At 34.1% G+C, this 21210-nt stretch overlaps 4 protein-coding genes across 5 annotated transcripts; 2 read left to right on the top strand and 2 right to left on the bottom strand.

The window, feature by feature from the left end:
• Nucleotides 1–6495: 6495 nt before the first annotated feature.
• LOC143612487 (uncharacterized) lies at nt 6496–9912 on the top strand. 2 transcript variants are annotated; one of them, XM_077086463.1, is made up of 4 exons: nt 6496–6649; nt 6963–7569; nt 7818–8642; nt 9253–9912. In XM_077086463.1, exons 2-4 carry the CDS (start codon nt 6966–6968, stop codon nt 9807–9809), a joined length of 1986 nt encoding a protein of 661 aa, XP_076942578.1. In that variant the 5' UTR covers nt 6496–6649; nt 6963–6965; the 3' UTR covers nt 9810–9912. The 2 variants fall into 2 exon arrangements, with proteins under 2 accessions (XP_076942578.1, XP_076942576.1); XM_077086461.1 differs by lacking the exon at nt 6496–6649 and having other exon boundaries at nt 6705–7569.
• Nucleotides 9913–10160: 248 nt separating this feature from the next.
• Nucleotides 10161–11027, bottom strand: LOC143612490 (uncharacterized). Its single transcript, XM_077086466.1, has 2 exons — nt 10784–11027; nt 10161–10306 (listed from the first exon to the last, which is right to left on the bottom strand). Exons 1-2 carry the CDS (start codon nt 10919–10921, stop codon nt 10166–10168), a joined length of 279 nt encoding a protein of 92 aa, XP_076942581.1. The 5' UTR covers nt 10922–11027; the 3' UTR covers nt 10161–10165.
• Nucleotides 11028–13215: 2188 nt separating this feature from the next.
• Nucleotides 13216–16048, top strand: LOC143612486 (protein LIKE COV 1-like). The gene is made up of 7 exons (XM_077086460.1): nt 13216–13356; nt 14105–14157; nt 14248–14357; nt 14591–14758; nt 14839–14936; nt 15019–15145; nt 15877–16048. The coding sequence occupies exons 1-7, from the start codon at nt 13216–13218 to the stop codon at nt 15969–15971; spliced, it is 792 nt and encodes a 263-aa protein (XP_076942575.1). The 3' UTR covers nt 15972–16048.
• Nucleotides 16049–16330: 282 nt separating this feature from the next.
• LOC143612485 (uncharacterized) lies at nt 16331–20013 on the bottom strand. Its single transcript, XM_077086459.1, has 6 exons — nt 19561–20013; nt 19410–19479; nt 18276–18381; nt 18090–18188; nt 17841–17966; nt 16331–17750 (listed from the first exon to the last, which is right to left on the bottom strand). Exons 1-6 carry the CDS (start codon nt 19700–19702, stop codon nt 16410–16412), a joined length of 1884 nt encoding a protein of 627 aa, XP_076942574.1. The 5' UTR covers nt 19703–20013; the 3' UTR covers nt 16331–16409.
• Between the last annotated feature and the right edge of the window lie 1197 nt (nt 20014–21210).

A 21210-nucleotide genomic window follows, 5' to 3' on the forward strand; every position in this document is an offset into this window, starting at 1 on the left:
GTCTCCTTTTGGGATAGAAATTAATATCATGGGGACTAAAAGTGGTGCCATGATCAATGAGTTTTCCAATGAATTAATGTCACTTTCACCTTTTTCTTTCTCTTTAAAAGTTGCCTTTGAATCAAGAAATTAAACTTAATGGATGTTTAATCAACACCTAAGTTGAACAGCAAAAATAAACTTTCATTGACCAACAACAATAAGATCGTCGTAGAAACTAAGTATATCCGGGCATTTTACGTCATGTGACGCTTAGTCAGCTTTTGGTCATTTTGTAAAAGGTGGGTGTAGTGGAAAAAAGACTCCAAAACGTCTTTCTCTCCTCCCCTCTCTCTCTCTCACAAAACCCTCAAAATTCGTGTCTTAGCGTCTTGTAGGAAACGCTTGATCAAAAGCCAACCACAACACGCAAGGGGGGCGGTGTTTCCTAGCGTTTTGCCCTCAAAACTCTTCAAAACGCCATTGACTACAGATGGTCTAATAATAGTACATTTTGTTGCAATTCAGCAAGGAGCTGACATTAAGCGTGACAAATTAGCAAAGTCCGTGCGTAATGAGATATTATAGGAACGTTATATGGCTGGATAAATCCCCTACGCTTCTCTCGGGGCATTTCTATCATAACATCCATATGTGTCTTGAATGTGTATTATTCATTCCACTTGCATTTGACTAAAAAGACTAAAAGAGTGATGATGTTATGGCGTAAAATGCACTTTAAAGAGCATTAACCATTACACATGATCTTAAGTTTTTAATCAACTTTATACATATATGATATAAAACGAGCTTCATCTTGTTAATTGAGTTTTCAGGTGGATTACCAAGTTTGTTTATTATCTATAATTCTAGTTTGGATATTAAGGAAAAAGATAATGTCTTATCATTCATTCATTGTCATTAGTTGGATAGCTTTATCATTAAGTTATCTGGTTTTTAAATTAATGAATAAATTATTCACAAACAAAATTTGTTCTTCATTTCAATTCTTTTAGGGTATCATGCTTTATTGTTCATGTAAAAACCAAACTATTTTGCTTTTTCAGTTTACTTTATTTTCTTCTTTTGTTTTACAAACCAGGCAATTGCCTTGAGTTTTAACTTTTAAAGATTATAACATATGTAGCAATGATATGCAAGAATCATACTTTGACCATGATTTCTTGTATGTTCAATTCGTTACACTTCGTTTTAAAATATACGTTGCTTCTAACGTCTAGTTTGATGGACATGTTAACCGATTTACTGTCTATTATAGTTTATCGAGTGAACTGTGGTTTTCGGTCCATGTGGTTTATCCAAATATGTGATTTTAGTCAAATAGTTTCAAATTTACGATTTTCGTCCACGTGGTTTTCATTACACTTGAAATTAAACTCGGCACCACTAACCCCGTTAAGTCTGGTCATTAACCCATCAACGTGCCCCTCACTTGAGGGGCGGTTTTGTCCCTTTTTCTCCAAACACACACCAACGCCTCACGTGATGGAGCTTGCGAATTACAGTTGGGGTTTATTTGGGGAGAAAAAGGAAAAAACTACCCTTCACGTGATGGGCACGCTGTTTGGTTTAGCGACTAGATTTAACGGGGTTAGTGAGGTCGGGTTTAATAACGAGTGAAATGAAACCACATGGACAGAAATCTCAAGTTTGGAAATATTTGACTAAAACCGCATATTTGTACAAACCACAGGGACAGAAATTGCATTTTACTCTAGTTTATTGCTATTCTACACATAATTGAAGAAAAAAACCGACTTTAACCGAACCAAAACCGAAAAACCAAAAACAAAAAAACCAAAAACCAAATAGTTTGTATATTTAAAAACACCGATGACTTAGGTTTCAATTTCGTCTAATAACCAAACCGAGCTATGCTCAGGCTACACTAGGCCATAAGTAGTGGATGTTAATACCCGAGTTTCTAACCTAATTAACGGGCAAATGTATAAATAAGAATAATACATCATCGATTTATTAAAAAGGTTTGGTGAACCAAATGCGTGTGGGGTCAGTAACGAATCAAAGCATAGATATGATATGGTACATAATATAATTATATATATTATTATAGCGTCGGTGACTTGGGTCCGTTACCGTAAACGGTGGAGTATCAAAATATACAAATTCCATTTTTAATGGCCCTACAAATACTATTTCATTTAATATTATTCAACGACCTCTTTGAGTCATGACTCATGCCGAAGCTTATAATATTTAAACAACCCGTACATTTTATATAGTGTATCTTTATTGTCTATATTCGTTTGGTTCATTTACATACCTACGTATTTATGTATAGTCGTCACGTGTATCAACGCTTGGTTACCAATTTCACGCATACTGGGGTTTGGTAACACATTTCACTCGTACAAGCGCCCATGTATCTGTTTCGCGCGTCCCGGACTACTAGAAAATTAGACATTTTTCTACGACTGCTTTTGTAGGATAATTGTTGGAAAACCCACTTTCCAACAATTTTCCAACAAAAGGCGGTGTTAGAAAAACTCATGCTTAAAATTATTTTTAACCATCTTCCAACAATTTTTCTTACAAAATTGCTACAAATATATACCGTTGCAAACTTCCTACAACTTTCATACGTTTATTTATATTTCAGTTGATATATATTTTTTGTTGGAAAGCTAGCAACAATTTTCCAACGAAATTCTGTTGTTACTATTATGTTGCAATATTGTAGCAACATTAGAGTTTTTTTGTTGGAAATTCGTTTGAAATCTGTTAGAATTATTTGTCATAGAAATTTTGTAGGAAATGTTTGTAGGAAAAGGACATGTTTTCTAGGAGTGACTCAATTTCACGTTCCGTGCCTACCAACGCCGGGTTCACTGTTTGGCGAGTATCGGCACCCGGTTATCCATTTGGGGAATATTGGCGCCTGGTTGCCAGTTTCACGTGTATCTTTAAGTTGGGATTTTAAGTTAAATTAAATAGTATTACATTAAACGTAAAAAAGTTCACTTTACAAGAGAACTTGAGGTGTAACGGGTGCTACTTCTGCTATCAATATGAATCCGCCCCAGCTTATAATATTTAAACAGCTCGTACATTTTATGTAGTGTATCTTTATTGTCTATAATCATTTGGTTCATTTACATATCTACATATTCAAAATGGATTCTATGTATAGTAAAATGACTTGATCCATTGTATTTGTACATGGCAAGGTATACTAGTTTTTTATATTTATTTTGATAGTTTGTTAAATTTTGATTTTGACTAGTGCATTGATGTCAAAGTAATACTCTTGTACAATTGAAATATTATATCTATATAAATTATGAAGGGATAATTCCTAAAATGATCCAAAATAAGAGAGAGAGAGAGAGAGAGAGAGAGAGAGAATGATCCTAAATGGGTCCACATTCCCAAACTAACCCATGAAATATGTACTGATCAGACGCTTTGGGAAAATAAACAACTGGATTTTTAATCCAATCAAAATGTGACATGTGTAAAGGACCTGACACTTAAAAATCTCGCCTGTTCCAACCATATTTTAAAGTTAACTCACCTTTTAAAAAACAGTCTATCCAGACGGTTTTTTATGTTTCTGTCTGGTCCGTTCAAATTATTATTATTTTCATCTTCTTTATCTTCTTCATGTTCTTCATGTTCTTCATCTTCTTCTTCATCATCATCTTCTCCGGCACCCCACAACCTCATCACCGTCTAACACCACCTCACCGCCACCCGACACCACCTCACCGCCACCCCCCGCCGCCACATCACCACCGCCAACCACCAGTTCCCCACCTTCTAACACCACCTCACCGCATCACCACCGCCAACCGCCAACCCAAAAACTTAAAAAGATATCCTACCTGAAACAAACACCATAATAACAATAATAATAAAAATGGTTAAAAGGTGTCACGCAATCTAATATAGTGGGTAACGAATCCTAACTCATAACTCAGTCAGGTCAGGTTTATTATGTTTTGGGCTTAGCCATTTTACAGGGGAATTGGTGGTTGGCGGTGGAGAAGTGGCTGCCGAAGGTGGGGAATTGGTGGTTGGCGGTGGTGATGCGGCGGCAGCGGGTAGCGGTGATGTGGTGTCGGGTGGCGGTGAGGTGGTGAGGTTGAGGGTGCCGGAGAAGATGAAGATGAAGATGAAGATGAAGATGAAGCATGAAGAAGATGAAGATGAAGAAGAATCTAGGATTAATAATTTGAACGGACCAGACATGAAACATAAAAAAACCGTCTGGATAGACTGTTTTTTAAAAAGTGAGTTAACTTTAAAATATGGTCGGAACAGACAAGATTTTTAAAAATCTCGTCTAGTGTGTCAGATCCTTTACATATGTCACATTTTGATTGGATTAAAAATCTAGTCGTTTATTTTCCCAAAGCGTCTGGTCAGTACATATTTCATGGGTTAGTTTGGGAATGTGGACCCATTTAGGATCATTTTTTTTCCTATCTCTTATTTTGGATTATTTTGAGAATTATCCCCATATCCATGGTAAGTTGACCATGGTATCCTTTGACTCAACTAAACTTATAAATTCTTAACTAGAAAATATACAAAACCAAGAGTATTGGTATATTTTTGACAAACTAGTTATATTTTTTTTATATTTTAATTTATCATGACACATAACATAATTAGTTCATTTACCACCTCCAACAATAATAGTTATATTTTGGGAAATGATGTTCAAATTCAAAAATAACTTGCCCAATACATCATAAATTAAAGTAGAATTTGAAATTGATGTCTAACAGACAAGAGGCAAACATAAGATTGGTAGGGTTTTAATTACATTTAAAGCTCCACCCCCAAAAAGATACTAAATTCAGCCAAACAAGACTCTTGTGATGATATTAACTTTCATAACAATTGGAACTAAATACTTATACCAAAACTTATCATATTAATTAGACTGAATATATACATTTAGTCATTTAGATCTTAATAATACTTGTTATGTATTCTCTTTATAAAATCATTTTTTATGTTTCATGTATATTTTTTATATATATGTTACAACTACTTTACTGATCCTGTTAAGGCATTTGTATTAAACTACAAACTCGGTTTTCTTTTCAAATATGCCCACACATAAAAGAACTGGCTCGTTTAATATGCATGAGAAGTTTTCAACATAATTTTGAAATATTAAAGTTTTGTGATTTAAAAATCTTATCAAAATTTGATAAAGTGACATTCATCGTTATTTTGACCGATTTAAAAGATAACAATTCTTTATTTTTTTAATTACATGATATTCAAAGGGTATAAAAAAACTTTAATATATTAAAATTAGGTTGAGAACATTTAATATAACAAATTAGGTAGATCATGTACAACAAAAATATTATCTTGCAATATAAACAAAAATATTTATAAGTATAACGGTTATTTGCAATAAAAATATAGTGCACCAGTAAATAAAATAATTCATGTAAAATCCCAAAAAGTCACAATCTTTAGATTTTCAATATAACATCATTATGCAAATAATTATCTCTCTTCTCAAGGAAAAGTATATTTCTTGGGATGAACATTAATCACATGATTACATGTTTCCTTAATATCCAATTATTGTTCACCATACATAATAATATTCTTTAACCATTCATGCTCATATTACTTCAATTTGCCATTAATTTCTTATCAAATTGGTTGCTTAACCTCCAAACTTGCTCTTACCTTCACAATACTTCATCAAGCTTTAGTCTTTAACTGCTTATTTCAACTAAAGTCTTGATCTTTTACACTGTTTCTTGGATTCATAATCTTGATTTATAACACTCTGTTTTTGCTTCTTGTATTTTTTTTTAAATTTTGGATTTTTTGAGGTGGGTTCACAACAAAAAGCCAAGATTCATCAAGCTTTAGTCTTTTACTGTTTATTACAAGTTAAAGTCTTGATCTTTTTACACTGTTTCTTACTTCCAGGTGTTCAAGATTCATAATCTTGATTTTTAGTACTCTGTTTTTGCTACTTATTTTATTTTTTTAGTTTTGGATTTTTTGAGGTGGGTTCACTACAAAAAGCCAAGAAGCATCAAGCTTTAGCCTTTTACTGTTTAGTCCAGTTAAAGTCTTGATCTTTTTACTTGTTTCTTACTTCCAAGTTTTCAAGATTCATAATCTTGATTTTTAACACTCTGTTTTTGCTTCTTTTTCTTTCTTTTTTTTAGATAGTTTTGGATTTTTTGAGGTGTGCTCACAACAAAAAGTCAAGGTTCATCAAGCTTTAGTCTTTTACTGTTTAGTCCAGTTAAAGTTCACTGTTTCTTACTTCCCAAGTTTCAAGATTCAAATCTTGATTTTTAACACTCCGTTTTTTATTTTTATTTTTATTTTGGTTTTGGATTTTGTTTTCATGGTGAAGTAGGTGTAATAAGTAGTAGTATTTAGAGGTGGGCTCACACTAAAAAGTCAATATTCACCTCCCCTTTAGCTTTTCATGTGTGGATCTCATCACCAAACTACCAAGAAAGCTTAATCTTGGTGTTCATTAATGGCTGTTTTTGTATCTCAATTTCACTTTTTTTCATATGAGTATTTTTTAGCAATCTTTTTTGTCATTTGTGACATAATTTTGGTCTAGTCAATGGTGGTTACTAGTTACTGGATACTGCTTGTTGTAGCAAAATAAATACTTAAAAAGGTACTCATTTTTTCTTGGATTATTTGCTTGTTTAACTTAGTTTGGCTTATTTTCTTTTGGATTCTTGTTTAGATCTATATGTATGTAAAGATTACATTTTTTTGTTTTTATAATGATGGTGATTGATGAATCTTGAATTATGCTTTTGTCTTGTTTGGCAATAAGCCGGACAAATTCTTTGAATTTGTCTTGTTTTGGTCTTTTGGATTAATATTTGATGATATTGTAAGCTACAAATGTAACCCAAATGGGATTTTTCATAATATTATATAAAGCTTCTGACTTTGTCACATATTAATTATCTTGATAACAGAATATGCCTCAAGAAAGCCTGAGATCAGTTGTGTACAGATCATTTGTCACTTGTGAAGATCCAAGAGGTGTAGTTGAAGGGAAAATTATTAAAATATCAAAAACTCGCCATAAAAAGATGAGGCCCCGAAAACTCGAAAAAGAAACACAATCCTTAAAAGATAAGGAAAAAATGTCTCTTGTTGAGGTGAAAAATGGAACTCAGAAGCTAAACCAAACTATAGATTCATGGTCAAAGAGGGGTGGTCGAAAAAGTCAACCGAAAGATATCGCGAAAGATTTGCTAAAAGGAGCTCTTGATCTTCAAGAATCTCTTATTGTTCTTGGCAAATTGCAGGAAGGTTCTTGTATGCCGAGTTCTAAGAAGAAACAAGAAAAAGAAAGTGATGATCTTTTTAGCAGAATTGGTTCGGATCGGTTTGAAAGTTTTACGCCCTATGATTCGGGTTGTCGAAAAGACAGAAAATTAGCAAATAGGTCATCAAGAGATTGTTTAACTGAGCTTAGAGAAGTGATTAAATACGGGCTTTCGAAACAAAATCTTTTGCCACCAAACAAATCTTTTCAAGAAACTGTTTTTTCAAGCAAAGACTCGGAAGCATTAGCAGGTTTGGTTGTTTTTCTTCAATTTATGTTTAAAAGTTTAAAATTTTAAGTATAATTTAATAAATTTTAACTTTTTATTTAGTAGGTTTGGTAGTTTTTCTTCAATTTATATTACAAAATTTAAAATTTGAAGTTTTTTTAATAAATTTAAACAATTTATTTAGCAGGTTTGGTCGTTTTTCTTCTATTTATATTACAAAATTTAAAAGTTGGAAGTTTTTTTAATAAATATAAACAATTTATTTAGCAGGTAAAAATAAGTTGCAGTTATCTTCTGATATAGCTTCAACAAGCTCAAGCATATCATCTTCAATGATGTATTCGACTCACGAGTTCACTTCTTCCGAGTCTTTTTCATCAAGGACTACAGAGGAAAAGTCAAAAGGGTCAAACTTGATTGCAAAACTTATGGGTTTAGAAGAGTTTCCCTCAAAACCGCCTCGAAAACAATTAGATGTTAGTAGTAAAACGAGGCCTGTTTTCGATTTTGACTTGCCAAATGCAAAAAAGCCATCATTTTTTGTTCAGAAATCGGACCGTGAACATATGTCATTAGATGAAATCATTATAATGATGCAGTCTAAAGGAGTTTTGAGAAGTAATAAACAAGAAGTCAAACAAACTAGCAAAAGGTTCATGGATGATGACTCGTCACCGATTGTTTTGATGAGACCTCAACGTTTAGGTCCTGATCATCACCAAGTCAAAGTTTATGATAATCCAATGAGAAAGCTTCATCAAGAAAAGTCGAAAACCAAAGACAAAAGTGTCAATATTAAACAAAAAGCGTCGGTTCCTGTTGTCACAAAACCGCAAAGAAAACAAGAAGTTGAAAAGAAAATAGACAAGATTCAAAAGATGGCACCACCGGTTAAGAAAAAACCGGTTGACAATGCAAAGTCAACAAGTATAGTATCGAAAAACGGTTCTTTGAAGCAAGCGATTCCGCAAAGAAATGCTCAGCAGAATCCCAACAAGTTGAGGAATCAAGTGAAGAACATCAAGACTGAAAAGCTGGTCAAAGAGGTGTTGACCAATCAGGAATTAACTCGGGATTCTGAAGTTACAAACAAAGGTAAATCACATACATACATAACCATCATAAAGATTCATGCTTTGTTAGTTCTTAGTTGATAACTTGATATAAACATTTGAAAGTTTTTAGTATAATTTTTTTATAAATTACTGATCTCATTTATAACACAAAAGGATCCAATTACAATACAGAGGCAGTTAAGCGGACAACAAGCTGCGCCGCCACGCCCCTTTCAATAGCAAATCCGATCCTACCGAAAACAGAGTTACAGTTCTTCGGCGCCGATATAAAATTGTATATTAAAGGGCTAATTGCATAAAAATGTTGCCAACTTTTATTATATTCTTGTTTTGTTCAACCAAATTATTTTAAGCTAGAAAAATACATTTAAATTTCCTAGGTTTTAATCTAAAGTAAACTTTTTTTTATCACAAATAAACCATTGGGGTCGATTTTCATTCATATTGAACAAAATGATCCAATTACAACAGAGAGACAGGTAAGAAGGCAACTGCGCCGCCCCGTCACCATTTTGAATAGCAAAACCGATCTTACTGAAAACAAAGTTATAGTTTTTTTGACATTAATAAGTTACTGTGCACGACCCACTGATATTGATATTTACATGATTTGTTTTTTTACTGTGCAGAAACTAAAAAAGTGAGGCATCAATCTCCCAATAAAGCTTGTGAAAAAGATTCACATCATGTTAGAGATGTTACTATGAGCACGGATCAACCCGAAACAAGAAACAATCAAGAACAAAGTAATGCTTCTGATGCCAATGAACAAAAAGCAAGAATCTTGAAAACAATAAATATTTTTCAAGACTCCAAGCCAGCGAATTCCGAGCTTTTTCACGACTGTGTAAATGAGTTTTTGGAGCACGAAAATCAAAGATACAATTTTTCATCAAGAGTTTGCGTATCCGAGGATCAGTTGATTAAAGAATTTATCAAAAAGTTTGAAACTTTAAATAATTACAGCAAGTTTTCTAAGGAGAGGTATGATGCAGACACAGTTTCGGTCATGTTGGAACGAGATTTAAGTTTTACGACGTTTGGTGGAACTTGGGGTACTACTGGTTGGAAAGATGGTTGTACTGTAAATGAAATTGAGGAAACTGTTTTGGATTTGGAGAAGTTGGTTTTAAGCAGATTAATTGATGAAATGCTTTTGGAATTACTTGTAAGCAAAAAGAGTTGATTTGTGTAGAGATTAGAGTATGCATGTTCATGTTTTGTAGCTAATAAAATGAAAAAAAAATGTTACTAATTTCTAGTAGATACATTCTAGTGACTGGTATTTTGTTTTGTACACTTTGTGTATCATAATCTAACTCTAGAAATATATACATGAAATATGATCATTGTAGCTTTGGTTCACCTTTAACTTTCTATGCATAAAGACATAAAGTAGAATGATTTGATGCATAAAGATTGGCTTCTACTAAGTAATCAAACATGGTACAAAAGTAAGATTCTCCAATGATTTGGACAATCTATTTAAAATCTAAAAAAAAAAACTAAGTTATAGATTAAAGAAACCAATAATAAGCACTATTAAGCAGCACCTTTAAAGATGAGAAAATTGAGTGTCTCCAATGAGAAATAAATGAAAGATCCTTTTGAGTGAGTGAAAAAGCTACTAAAATTTGAGCCAACAACACATTGCCATCCAACACCATAAACCCTATCAAATTCCTGCAAAATCAGCAAAACCCCACAAGTTAATTAACAAAATTTGACAAAAAAAACAAATGGAATTTCCAAAAAGAAACTCTTTAACCATAAAATACAGGAATATTCGATTGTAATAATCCAAGCTATGACTTATTGGCCAATAATAATGTATACTATCATTTTAACCGGTGACTGTCCTAACATTCGCATTCATTAACATGTAGAATCGCAGTAGCATTAGAATAATAGATTTATATTTAATTTCAACTCGATTGACTCACGATGATAACTGTGAACTAAATAGGGCAACGTACACGTGAAATCGAGTGTAAATCAAATATACATCAAGTGTAAATTTATGATAATTATGCTATCAGGATTATTCTTAGCAAGAAAATTGAAAGTTGAGATTGTTAGTGGTCAAACTATTAGTATGGATTATTATCGGCCAATGGATAATAGTTTGAATTATTAAAATCCAAGTTTCTTACAGGATACCTTCTTGATATATGCAGCAATAGAGGTACAATCAACAACATCATACATATCAAGAGCTTGTGATGCAGAATCCATTGCATGAACTTGCATCTTCAATTGCATATCTGTATCTTTCACATATGCTTTGCCTTCCAACATTCTTGATTTCACCTTAAAAACCAAGATTCTTTGTACTTATAGTATCTTGATTATACCCTTAAAAATCGAGATTCCTTGTGTATATATTACTTTGTTGGATATTTTAATATTGAAAATGGGATGAATGTAATGAGAAATTAGTGGTCATAAACTACATTGTCTTGTAACAAACATGAAAGATATAGTTGACAAATCTTGGAGTATAGAAAGGGTCCATTGCATAGGTGTGGTAACCTATGTATGGTGGCATGTTTTGTTCTTTTGTACAAGTCTTTTAACATATACATTCATCTTGTTAGTTACAAAAATGACTCCACATGTCTCGTGAATGTCACTTTTTGTGTAGAAAGTGAACACTTTTTGTTCTTTTTCGTTACACATGGGATGATTCTACACGTAACATACCCGAAAAATATCTTATTTCGTATTACCTTATCCTGGTTTAATGTTTGTAATATCGTACCTGAAAATATCTTTTTATAATTCCTAAATATTCATAATTAAATAGTTAATATTTTCTTTAATGATGTGATATATTTGAAGTCAAAGATCACATATAAATTACTATATTTAATTTAATCTACTTAATATATTATGTTTCATTGTTATAAATACGAAGTGGTAAAATAAGAGAAACATGAAAAGAAATATTGGGCTCACAAAATTGTGACATGTGACGCAACTAGTTACTTATAAATTAGCTATATTAGACGGTAATTAAAATAATTATGTGTCAAATTATCCTACATGAACATGCAAAGATGTGAATTGTGATACTATCCTTATTTTTAGAGTTGTTAGTTGTTAACAGTAATACTCATTCATACTCCACAAAGGTTTAGAGTTGTTACTTGTCTTTTCCATTAGAGTTAAATATATGTTTTGTGTAAAATATGTAATCAGTCCCTCAAGCCTCAACTATCAAACAATCTTAGTTACTTGCATCATTGGTCCTTCAGATATTAAATTACTGAAATATCCTTCAACTTAATAGCAAAATTAACAGGCATTTGTCTTGAATCCTAAACTTGTTAGGCTATGTATTATGGTTCATTTTCCTTATTTTTTTTATCAATCGTCGCGTATGCCCACCTCAATGCCAACACAACTTTTCCTTCATCATTTAACTCTACCACTCAACCTATGTTATACCTCATTCTCCATTATTCTCCACTATTCAATTTAAGTTGCTAACAAAAAGAAAGAAAAAAAAACAAACAAAAATGTCTGTAGGATGGGAATCCCGTCACGCATGGTCACTTGGGGGCGGCGTGTTGGTAAATGAGGGATTGTCCACGTAAAACTCTTCAAAGGTTTGGAATGATCCATACCCATCAGTCTTACAAGGTAAAATCATAAAACCTCAACATGCAACTTTAAACCCTTACACCCAGTGTTGTTAAAATCCCGACCATATATACCCCCAACTAATATCCAATTAATCGCTAGTTCTCACCTCACCGATTAATTTTGGGCTAATCTGCCAATTAATCATTCAATGGTCAATCCGGCTAAAATCAGGATTAATCGAGCTCAACTTTTTCTGACAAGGTTCTGGCCAAAATCGACGGTTTACAGGGAGATTCCAATATATTTCCGGACAAAATATGTTTAAGCGTATATAAAACTGAAAATTACATATAAAAAATAAACTAAAAATTATACATTATAGCATGATCTGATTAGTTGTTGATCCACACCCAAATATCCAACTAGCGACTAACGGTTTCTACACAGCGATTAAATTAACCTTTAACCTTTTTATATATATATAATATGAGAAAAGATATAATACAATAATTGCTTAACGTACATTAGGTACAAATATACATATATTCACGAAATTGATCCATAAAATCACATCTCAACATCTCGGAATCATCAATACATACCCAGTTAAATCATCGATTCACCAAAAAAAACAAATTTAGATCGTTAATCGATCAGTTTTTTACTTTTTCTTCATGAAACCCGTTTTAAGCGTTTTAGTATTTTTGGATAAGCGTTTTAATATTTTTATCTTTAAGCGTTTTATTTTTTCCTTGAGCATAATTCGCGTACATCAAGACACATTAAAGATTATTGTACGTGACAGTGTATATAATATATATTCTTTTGTTAATTTCTTGCACATTCTTTCTGGGTTTAAGAGATTTATTATTATTATTATTATTATTATTATTATTATTATTATTATTATACACTCTCCACACGCAACGAAACCCCAATTCTCCCAACAAAATTAACTCCAAATTTATTATCAAAATTCAGAATTGATACTGCAAGATATTGAAATGGTGGACAAGAAATCATCTTCTTCATCGACAATCATCAGAGACAGAGATCGAGAGTTACTTCTTCCAATTACTAATCCCACCATTGACAACAACAATCAATCATCCGCTACTTCTTTTGCTCATCATCCAGGCCGTGAGGTTACTAATTCTTTACAAATTCTGTAACTTTATGCTCATTTGATCGAAATTGGGTTCATTTTGTATATGGGGTTTGGTTATTTGGTATAAATATTGAATCTTTATTAGGGGTTTTGATTGTGGCTATATAAAGATTGAATCTTGTTTAGGGGTGGGTGGGTTTTGTTTGGTTAATTGGTTAACTAAATGAACGAACACGAACAGAAGCCATGTTCGTTGGGTTCGATAGTGTATTCGATTTGTTTATGTTTGTTTAGTAAAGGTTTTTAATGACTTTTCTGATCTAGTTATATGGATTTAAGCAAAATTATTAAATATGAAACAAAAGTGTGTATGGGTATTATGTGATTATTTTGTATGTAAATTAAGATATGAATGTTAAAAAAAAAAGAAAAAAGCAACAACATAAGGTTGGTAGCCGGACCGAACCGTACCGTTGACACTTACCATCTTCAGTTAGCCAAATCAAATAAAACATTGTTTTTTTTTTCATTTGTGTTCGAGAACCGTTCACGAACAAGTTCATTTCCTTAATGAACGAACACGAACAAGAAATTGTGTTCAATTAGGTGTTCGTGAACTGTTTGCTTGTCTGATAAAAGCTTAACAGATGAGCATAAACTAGGCTGTGTTTGGTTGGGTTCAGTTTTCAGGGGGTGTTTGATATTATTTATGATGCTTAAACACACGGATACTGATTGGATTATTATTTGTTATGCTGTTATATAATATCAATGTTTTCGTGTAGACTTTCTCAAAGGTTCTTAGGAGTTGGGCTTCTAAAAAGTTTATGACTGGATGGTATGCAAAGTTTTACTTCATAATATTATTATTAATATTTTTAACATTCTTGAAACTAATTTAGTTCTTTTTTTTTTTCATATTATGCAGTGTCATCCTATTACCATTAGCTATTACTTTTTATGTAACGTGGTGGTTTATACATTTTGTGGACGGGTTTTTCTCTCCTATTTATGAGCAACTTGGCATTAATATATTCGGTAAGCATACGCGGTTATCATTTTTTATATTTTTTTGGGGTTTATATGTTTGACTTTATAGTTTAATAGTTTAGATAATCTTGTTTCTAATTGACCATATAGTCGATAAATTTTGTAAAGTAGCTTCATTTATTCTTATAGCTTTCGGTAATCATTTGTGTATATTGAGGGTATTTGGATGTGTGTTTTACTATGTGATTCTTGTAGCTAAATTACCATTTTGCCCTTTTTAGGTCTCGGGTTTGTGACTTCAGTTTCGTTCATATTTGTGGTGGGAATCTTTATGTCATCATGGTTGGGTGCATCGGTTTTAAGCCTTGGAGAATGGTTCATTAAGCGGATGCCGTTCGTTCGACATATTTATGATGCCTCTAAACAGATCAGCACTGCCATATCGCCAGGTTGGTGACAATTGTTACTGTTATTATTCTTTTGTACTACCTAACGGGACCCACAAATTATTTAACTTTCTACAATGCAGATCAAAACTCAAGAGCCTTCAAGGAAGTTGTAATAATTAAGCATCCTCGTGCTGGTGAATTTGCGTTTGGATTCATTACTTCGTCCTTCGTTCTCCAGGTGCGTCTTTTAACATGCGCGCTTGATTAAGATTGCTTATTAACATGTACATATAATCAGACTTATTTTAAACTTTTAACAGAGTTATACAGGGGAGGAAAAGTTGTATTCGGTGTATGTCCCGACAAACCATCTTTACATTGGTGATATATTCTTGGTGAATTCAAAAGATGTTGTGAGACCGAACTTATCAGTTCGTGAAGGAATAGGCAAGTTGTCATCTTTTTTATATTAAAAGTGGCTCAGTATTGGTCTAAAACCGAAAAGTCGATTTTTTAGTTCTTGAAAACCGTTCGGTTCCGGTTTCGGTTTCTGAGTTTCTGAAAACCGTTCAGTTTGGGATTTTGGTGTGGGTTCGTTTTTTTCAGTTTTTACCATTTGGGCTCAAAATTTCTAGGGCGAAATAAAATTTGTCCGAAATAATTAATCTTTTTTGTGAATCAGTGATTACTTTTTTATTACACATTTGGGCTAAAATATATAATATGGATTACACTATTTTTTAAAATTTCATAAATTATTTAACATTCAAAAATAGAAATAAAAATCGATACATGTGGTTTGGTTCAGTTTTAACGGTTTTTATTGCACAAAAAACCGACACCGAACCGAAAACTCGGATTATAAGATAACGTTAAACCAAATGGTTGATTTTTGTTTAGGTTCGGTTTTACGAAAATATTAAACAATTTGTGACCTTTTTTTTACTTACGCATTGATTATCTTGGGCTGTGTTTTATTCTGACCGAGTCAATTAGGTCAAATCTTAAAAATTGGTTAAAGGTCGAACGAGTCAAACAGGTGGAAGTCGCCAAAGTTTATTTTTAATACATACAACTTCCTAAGTTATTACATTATTTTTGTATGCAAGCATAGCTAACAATTTATTATTTGTAAACAAAGGTTTAAATGTATGTTGTTTTGTATTTTGTTGGTGCAGAAATTGTTGTATCGGGAGGGATGTCGATGCCACAAGTTCTAACAACGTTCGATTCAGGCGTCAACCAATATGGACCTAGAAATAACCCAAGCTGAGAGTTTATGTAAAAATGTTAGAGCTTTTAACTTTTTTGTTCTTGCACTTCTTGATACAAAATCTTAAAAGAAATATTTAAAGTAGTGTTTTGGTGATAGATTTCAGGCTCATTGTTAACTTTCTTACATACAGTTAAGACTATTTTTCTAAATGAAAACTGAATGAAAGTACACGTCTTTTGTTTGTAATTTACCTCTGTGGCTCTGTTTGAACGGGCCAAATGGATTGATCGGCTGTACATGGATTGTAAGAGCTTATGAACGGGTTAAACGAGTTATATTCACAAAATCAAGGCTATACACGAATCTTGTAGCAAAATAAACATCAAGACTAGATATAACCACTATTTATGCATTGTTCAAGAAACTGATGTGAATAAAACACAGAAAAACATGACTGTTGAAGCTAAATATGACCCGAATCAACCGATTACAACTTTAACGTCTACCCAATACACGTTTTCGTGCAATCAAACGTCTAGAATTCAAAGCACTCGGCTTTTCTTCTTCGCTATCTTCACTATCCAATACAATCACACCTTCAGAATCACACAATCCCCCTTGCTCCAAACTTTCTTCATCATTTTTAGTAACATTTATATCCATAACTTTAGCATTTCCTTCAAGTACTTGGAGCGGTTTTCGTGAAAGTTTCGGAATGGGCACTGAAATTGCATCTTTTTCCCTTGCTTTGACTTTATTATCAGTGTTTCTGTTAAGAGGTTTGCCTAGAAATGATAAAGATGGTTTCTTTCCAGTCAAACCTAGCTTCTTGTGTTTCGGGTTAGTGATGCAGTTTCCATCAGTGGATTTCTTTGGAACCGTTAACAAGTTCTCCTTTTGTGCATCAAGATTTTGAAGAACGGTTGAATCCAATGCTTCATGTTTTAGATTCTTTGAGCTTATTGTTGGTGATTTGTTATATCGATCATGATTAGAGTTGACCACGATTGAAACATGATCTTTACCAGACTCCAATGACACATCATTTGATTCTTGTTTTGGTTCTTGAATCAGTGACAGCTTCTTGCGTTTCGGTTTAGTGAAGCAATTTCCATCATTTGATTTCTTTTGAACCTTTAATAATTTCTCCTTTTGCGCATCAAGATCATCAAGAACGGTTAAATCCTGTATCTCATGTTGTGGATTCTTGCTAGAAAAACATGGTTTCTTTGTGCTAATTGTTGGTGGTTTGTTACATTCATCATGAGCAGAGTTGACCACGGTCAAAACATGATCGTTAGCAGACTCAAATGACATATCTTTTGAATCTTGTTTTGGTTCTTGAATCAGTGACTTACATATTGTGTTCGGTCCTGAACATGAAGCATCCAAAGACAGCTTCTTGCGTTTCGGGTTAGTAAAGAAATTTCCGTCATTTGATTTCTTCTGGACCTTTTGCAAGTTCTCCTTCCGTGCATCAAGATCGTTAACAATGGTTGAATCCATTTTATGTTGTGGATTCTTGCTGGAAAGACACAGTTTCTTTGAGCTAATTGCTGGTGCCTTGTGATCACGATCAGAGTTGCCCGTGGTCAAAACATGATCTTTACCTGACTCAAATGACACATCTTTTGAATCTTGTTTTGGTTCTTGAATATGTGACTGACATACGGTGTTTAAAGTGATTTCATTCCTACCAATATCACTTTCCCTTGTGTTTGGTCCTGAACATGAAGCATCTAGTGACAGCTTTCTACTTATCCCTGAAAGCTTTTTAAAACTCGTAGCATACTCGAGCAGATCAGTTTTCACCGGTTCTAGTGGTTTATCGTCACTCTACAAGTAGTAAAATTCACATATTTAACACAACTATGTACTATTTATATAGCCATTGGTTCATCTGCTTTTCAAGAAATACATACATACCATGATCAAATTCGTGACAGATTGATTACCGCCATTATTTGGACTTGCACCAGGTCTGGCAAATTTTTCGGTCATGGATCTTGCTTTCTGGTCAAAAACTTGTTTGTTGTATTTATACTCCTTACTCTACACATTGCAAAACACACACACACATATTTATTGATCAGTACTTTATAGTTTAGTTTATACGACATTTGTCTATTGACAAAATAAGATCAAATGAATTGATTACTAATAACATTCACTCACAGCTTCGCACATTAGTCCATCATCAGGGTTGGGTTCACTCAGTAACAACCCAATGCTTGTAAGAACAGTTGAGATGTTTAAAGACGGCTGCCATGCACCCTGATTCAGACCGACCATTTAACATTAAACAATCATAGTAAAACAAGATTCCATCTTTCTTTTAAGTAATTGACTAAAAAAATTCACCTTTGGTGGGAGGTTAAGAATATCAAGACAGATTCTCCCTCCCGTGTCGATATTCGGATGGTATATAGGAGTTCCAAATGTTACAATTGGAGGCTGAAACGGATACCTGTGAATTCAAACACAATGCATACACATAATTGACAGTCAAAACATCAAAACAGTCGGTGTGCATAAGATAAAAGCCAAATGTTACTGGGGCTGAAAACAAGCCAAGCTGCTCGCAAGCTAATTTAGCTCGGATAGATAAAAGGCTTGAAACGAGTTGGCCATTTTCGAGCTCTAGCCGAACCCAAGCCTCAAATAAAGCTCGTTTAATTATTGAGCCCGAGCTCGAGCCTTGTATGCGAAGCTCATATAGGCTTGCCAAGCCTTGACGAGCCTTGTGTATTTTTTAAGTTTTACCTCTTTTGGACTTCTAATTATCTATGCAGTTAACGCGAAAAATATCGGATATCGGTCAATTTTAATATCATGCAGAAGTTATATATATAGCAATTTAACACCAACAATTCACTATACTCTTCTACCATTAACAAATTAACCTTTTACAACTTACAAAACACTAACAATTGTAGCAAGTAGGAACTAATTAAGACGTAAAACACTAACATTAAACATTAAAAATTGACAATTAAGACTTAAAAAACCGATATGGGGAAAGTCGGTGATATATCGGTCAATATCGTCGATAATACCAGGACCGATATATTGCACCGATATTTTACCAATGGGCTGATAACCGATAGCTAGTTATTAATTTCAGGTTGCATAGGCAGCACAGTCAAGCTTTGGCTTGTTTAAGGTAACTACACAAGCTTGAGCCGAGCTTAGGCTCGTTTAAGGTTTTTCTCTAAATATATAAATCTAACTAAAAATGTATATAAACTAACTAATAAATAATACTCGAGCAAAACCCGAGCATAAAAAAAACTCACGAGCTGAACTCGAGCTTTGGAAAAACAACTCAAAACGAGCCGCGCTCGAGAGTAGTTGAGCTCGGGCTCGGCTAATTTACACCCCTAAATGTTACAATGAATTGGGGGCTGAAACGGTCCAAACGGATACCGAAAAATTCACACAGACAAAACATCAAACACTTGGTGTGCACAAACCAAAAAACCCATTAAACCTCACCTTTCGGGTATCTGAATATTGATCTTAAAAACCCCCTTTTCATAAACAGTATCTTCCGGTCCTTCAATCTCTGCCACACCCACAACCCAAATCACAAATCACAAGCATTCATTACACAAATAATATCATTGATTCATTTCTATTAACTTACCGGCATCAATTTCAGTTAACGAGAAGGAAGAAAGATCGGAATTGGAAGAGAGGCGAGGGAACGAAGCACCCGGAGGCGGGTCGGTGAGAATAATCTTCAGTTCTTTCTGCATCCGGAGATTCAGTCTTGCGGCTTGAGCCATTGTTGATGACGTCACTGGTTTCCGGTGAGTGTTTTGTGGGTTAAAGTTTTTGGTTTTGAAAAATTGGAAGTTTGAATTTAAAGTTTTTGGAGGTAAAGTTATTAGCGCGGGAAAATATTTTTGTTTTACAAACTTTTGCTAGATTTATTTAACTTATTTTTATCAGTAGCGGAGCCAGAAATCTTAATGCCACGGTTTATACGGTTTGGGTAAGGTTGTGTCACATTTTTTTTTAAATATTATCACTGGTGATCTTAAGCCTAAACATAGTTATATGGCACAGTCAATATTAGGGTTGTAAATGGATGGAACAGAACTGGACGAGGTATTGTTCGTGTTCGTTAAGCTTTTGTTGAGGGACGGTTCACGGAGACTTTACCGAAGGAAAATTTGTGTTTGTGTTCGTCTGTTAAGGAATTGAGTTTGTTCGTGTCCGTTTGTTAATATTGTAAATGGGCGCTGATGGATAAACAAACACTAATGAAACCTAAGGGACACTAATTGACAAACGTACACACAAAAGACTAATGGACAAACGGACACTAACAGACACTAATGAGCATTAATGGACAAACCTACATAAACGAGTTTAATGAACAAATGAACATAAACGATTGCATATTAATTTTGAAAAATGAAGAAACACTAATCGACCCCGGGCAGATTACGGATAATCTGGGAATTAAGTAGATGTTTCCCACGAGGGTTAGGTCCGGCAAAGATGGTTCTTCTGATGACCTGCAAAACAGACACCGTGAGCTCGTCACCGAGAAGGGGGTTACCTCCTTGTGACCACCCTCCGGCGTGAGAATCAGACTAGATTGCTCTTGAATATAAGTGTATATTAAGAGATTGCTAGAGAAGATAAGATGATCATACCATTCCAAGGTGTTGGAGTATTTATAGCCGAAGGTAGGTTTCCAAGAAGGTACAGCCGGCTGAATAGTATTCCTGTTCTGCCAACTGTGGGCTACGCACATGCCATGCTGGTGGTTGGTGGGTAGGCAGCGGCTGATAGTGACCAGGCCGGCTGTGTACTATTCCTTTTCCACCAACTGCAGGCTATGCACGTGCTACGACAGGTTGGTGAGTAGGCAGCGGCTGATAGTGACATTAAGTAATAGAGCATGCTGCTCGTTGTACTGTTGTCAGTGAGCTGTCGCAGCTTTGGTCAGATCTTTTGTCCATACCTCGTCAGGTACAGTACAAAAGATCCTCCAGTAGCGTACGGACTGGCTCATTTGGGCGGGAGTTTTCCCGGCTTTGAGCGGGAATATTCCTGGCTTGCTCACTCCTTCTTCAGGTGACATTACTGAATTATTTAAGAGTTAAGTGCCTTGTGCTTGTAGCCTTGCTGCGCGGGTAGCCTTCCCTGATGGCTAGTATCCGTTGCTGCGGGAACAGGCGGAGTACGTCGACCATTGGGAGGCTTTTCCTGCGGGAACAGCTTGCGTACTGCGCGTAAGGACGTCACGTCTCTGAGCATGGTGGGTCCTGCGGATCCAGTT

This window comes from Bidens hawaiensis, unplaced genomic scaffold, assembly GCF_021521415.1.
Source record: "Bidens hawaiensis isolate Kalapana, Puna unplaced genomic scaffold, B.hawaiensis_p1.1 tig00034632_1, whole genome shotgun sequence".
Taxonomy (NCBI): Eukaryota; Viridiplantae; Streptophyta; class Magnoliopsida; order Asterales; family Asteraceae; genus Bidens; species Bidens hawaiensis.

Bases quoted from the DNA above. Each gene is read 5' to 3' on its own strand.
- LOC143612485 (XM_077086459.1), bottom strand. From the start codon at position 19,702: ATGGCTCAAGCCGCAAGACTGAATCTCCGGATGCAGAAAGAACTGAAG. The intron at 17,967-18,089 runs GTGAGTGAATGT...TGCAATGTGTAG, and splicing joins ATGGACTAATGTGCGAAGCT to AGTAAGGAGTATAAATACAA. The intron at 17,751-17,840 runs GTATGTATGTAT...TACTACTTGTAG, and splicing joins CTGTCACGAATTTGATCATG to AGTGACGATAAACCACTAGA.
- LOC143612490 (XM_077086466.1), bottom strand. From the start codon at position 10,921: ATGTTGGAAGGCAAAGCATATGTGAAAGATACAGATATGCAATTGAAG. The intron at 10,307-10,783 runs GTATCCTGTAAG...CTGATTTTGCAG, and splicing joins TTGCTGCATATATCAAGAAG to GAATTTGATAGGGTTTATGG.
- LOC143612487 (XM_077086463.1), top strand. From the start codon at position 6,966: ATGCCTCAAGAAAGCCTGAGATCAGTTGTGTACAGATCATTTGTCACT. The intron at 7,570-7,817 runs GTTTGGTTGTTT...TTTATTTAGCAG, and splicing joins AGACTCGGAAGCATTAGCAG to GTAAAAATAAGTTGCAGTTA. The intron at 8,643-9,252 runs GTAAATCACATA...TTTACTGTGCAG, and splicing joins TTCTGAAGTTACAAACAAAG to AAACTAAAAAAGTGAGGCAT.
- LOC143612486 (XM_077086460.1), top strand. From the start codon at position 13,216: ATGGTGGACAAGAAATCATCTTCTTCATCGACAATCATCAGAGACAGA. The intron at 13,357-14,104 runs GTTACTAATTCT...GTTTTCGTGTAG, and splicing joins CTCATCATCCAGGCCGTGAG to ACTTTCTCAAAGGTTCTTAG. The intron at 14,158-14,247 runs GTATGCAAAGTT...CATATTATGCAG, and splicing joins AAAAAGTTTATGACTGGATG to TGTCATCCTATTACCATTAG.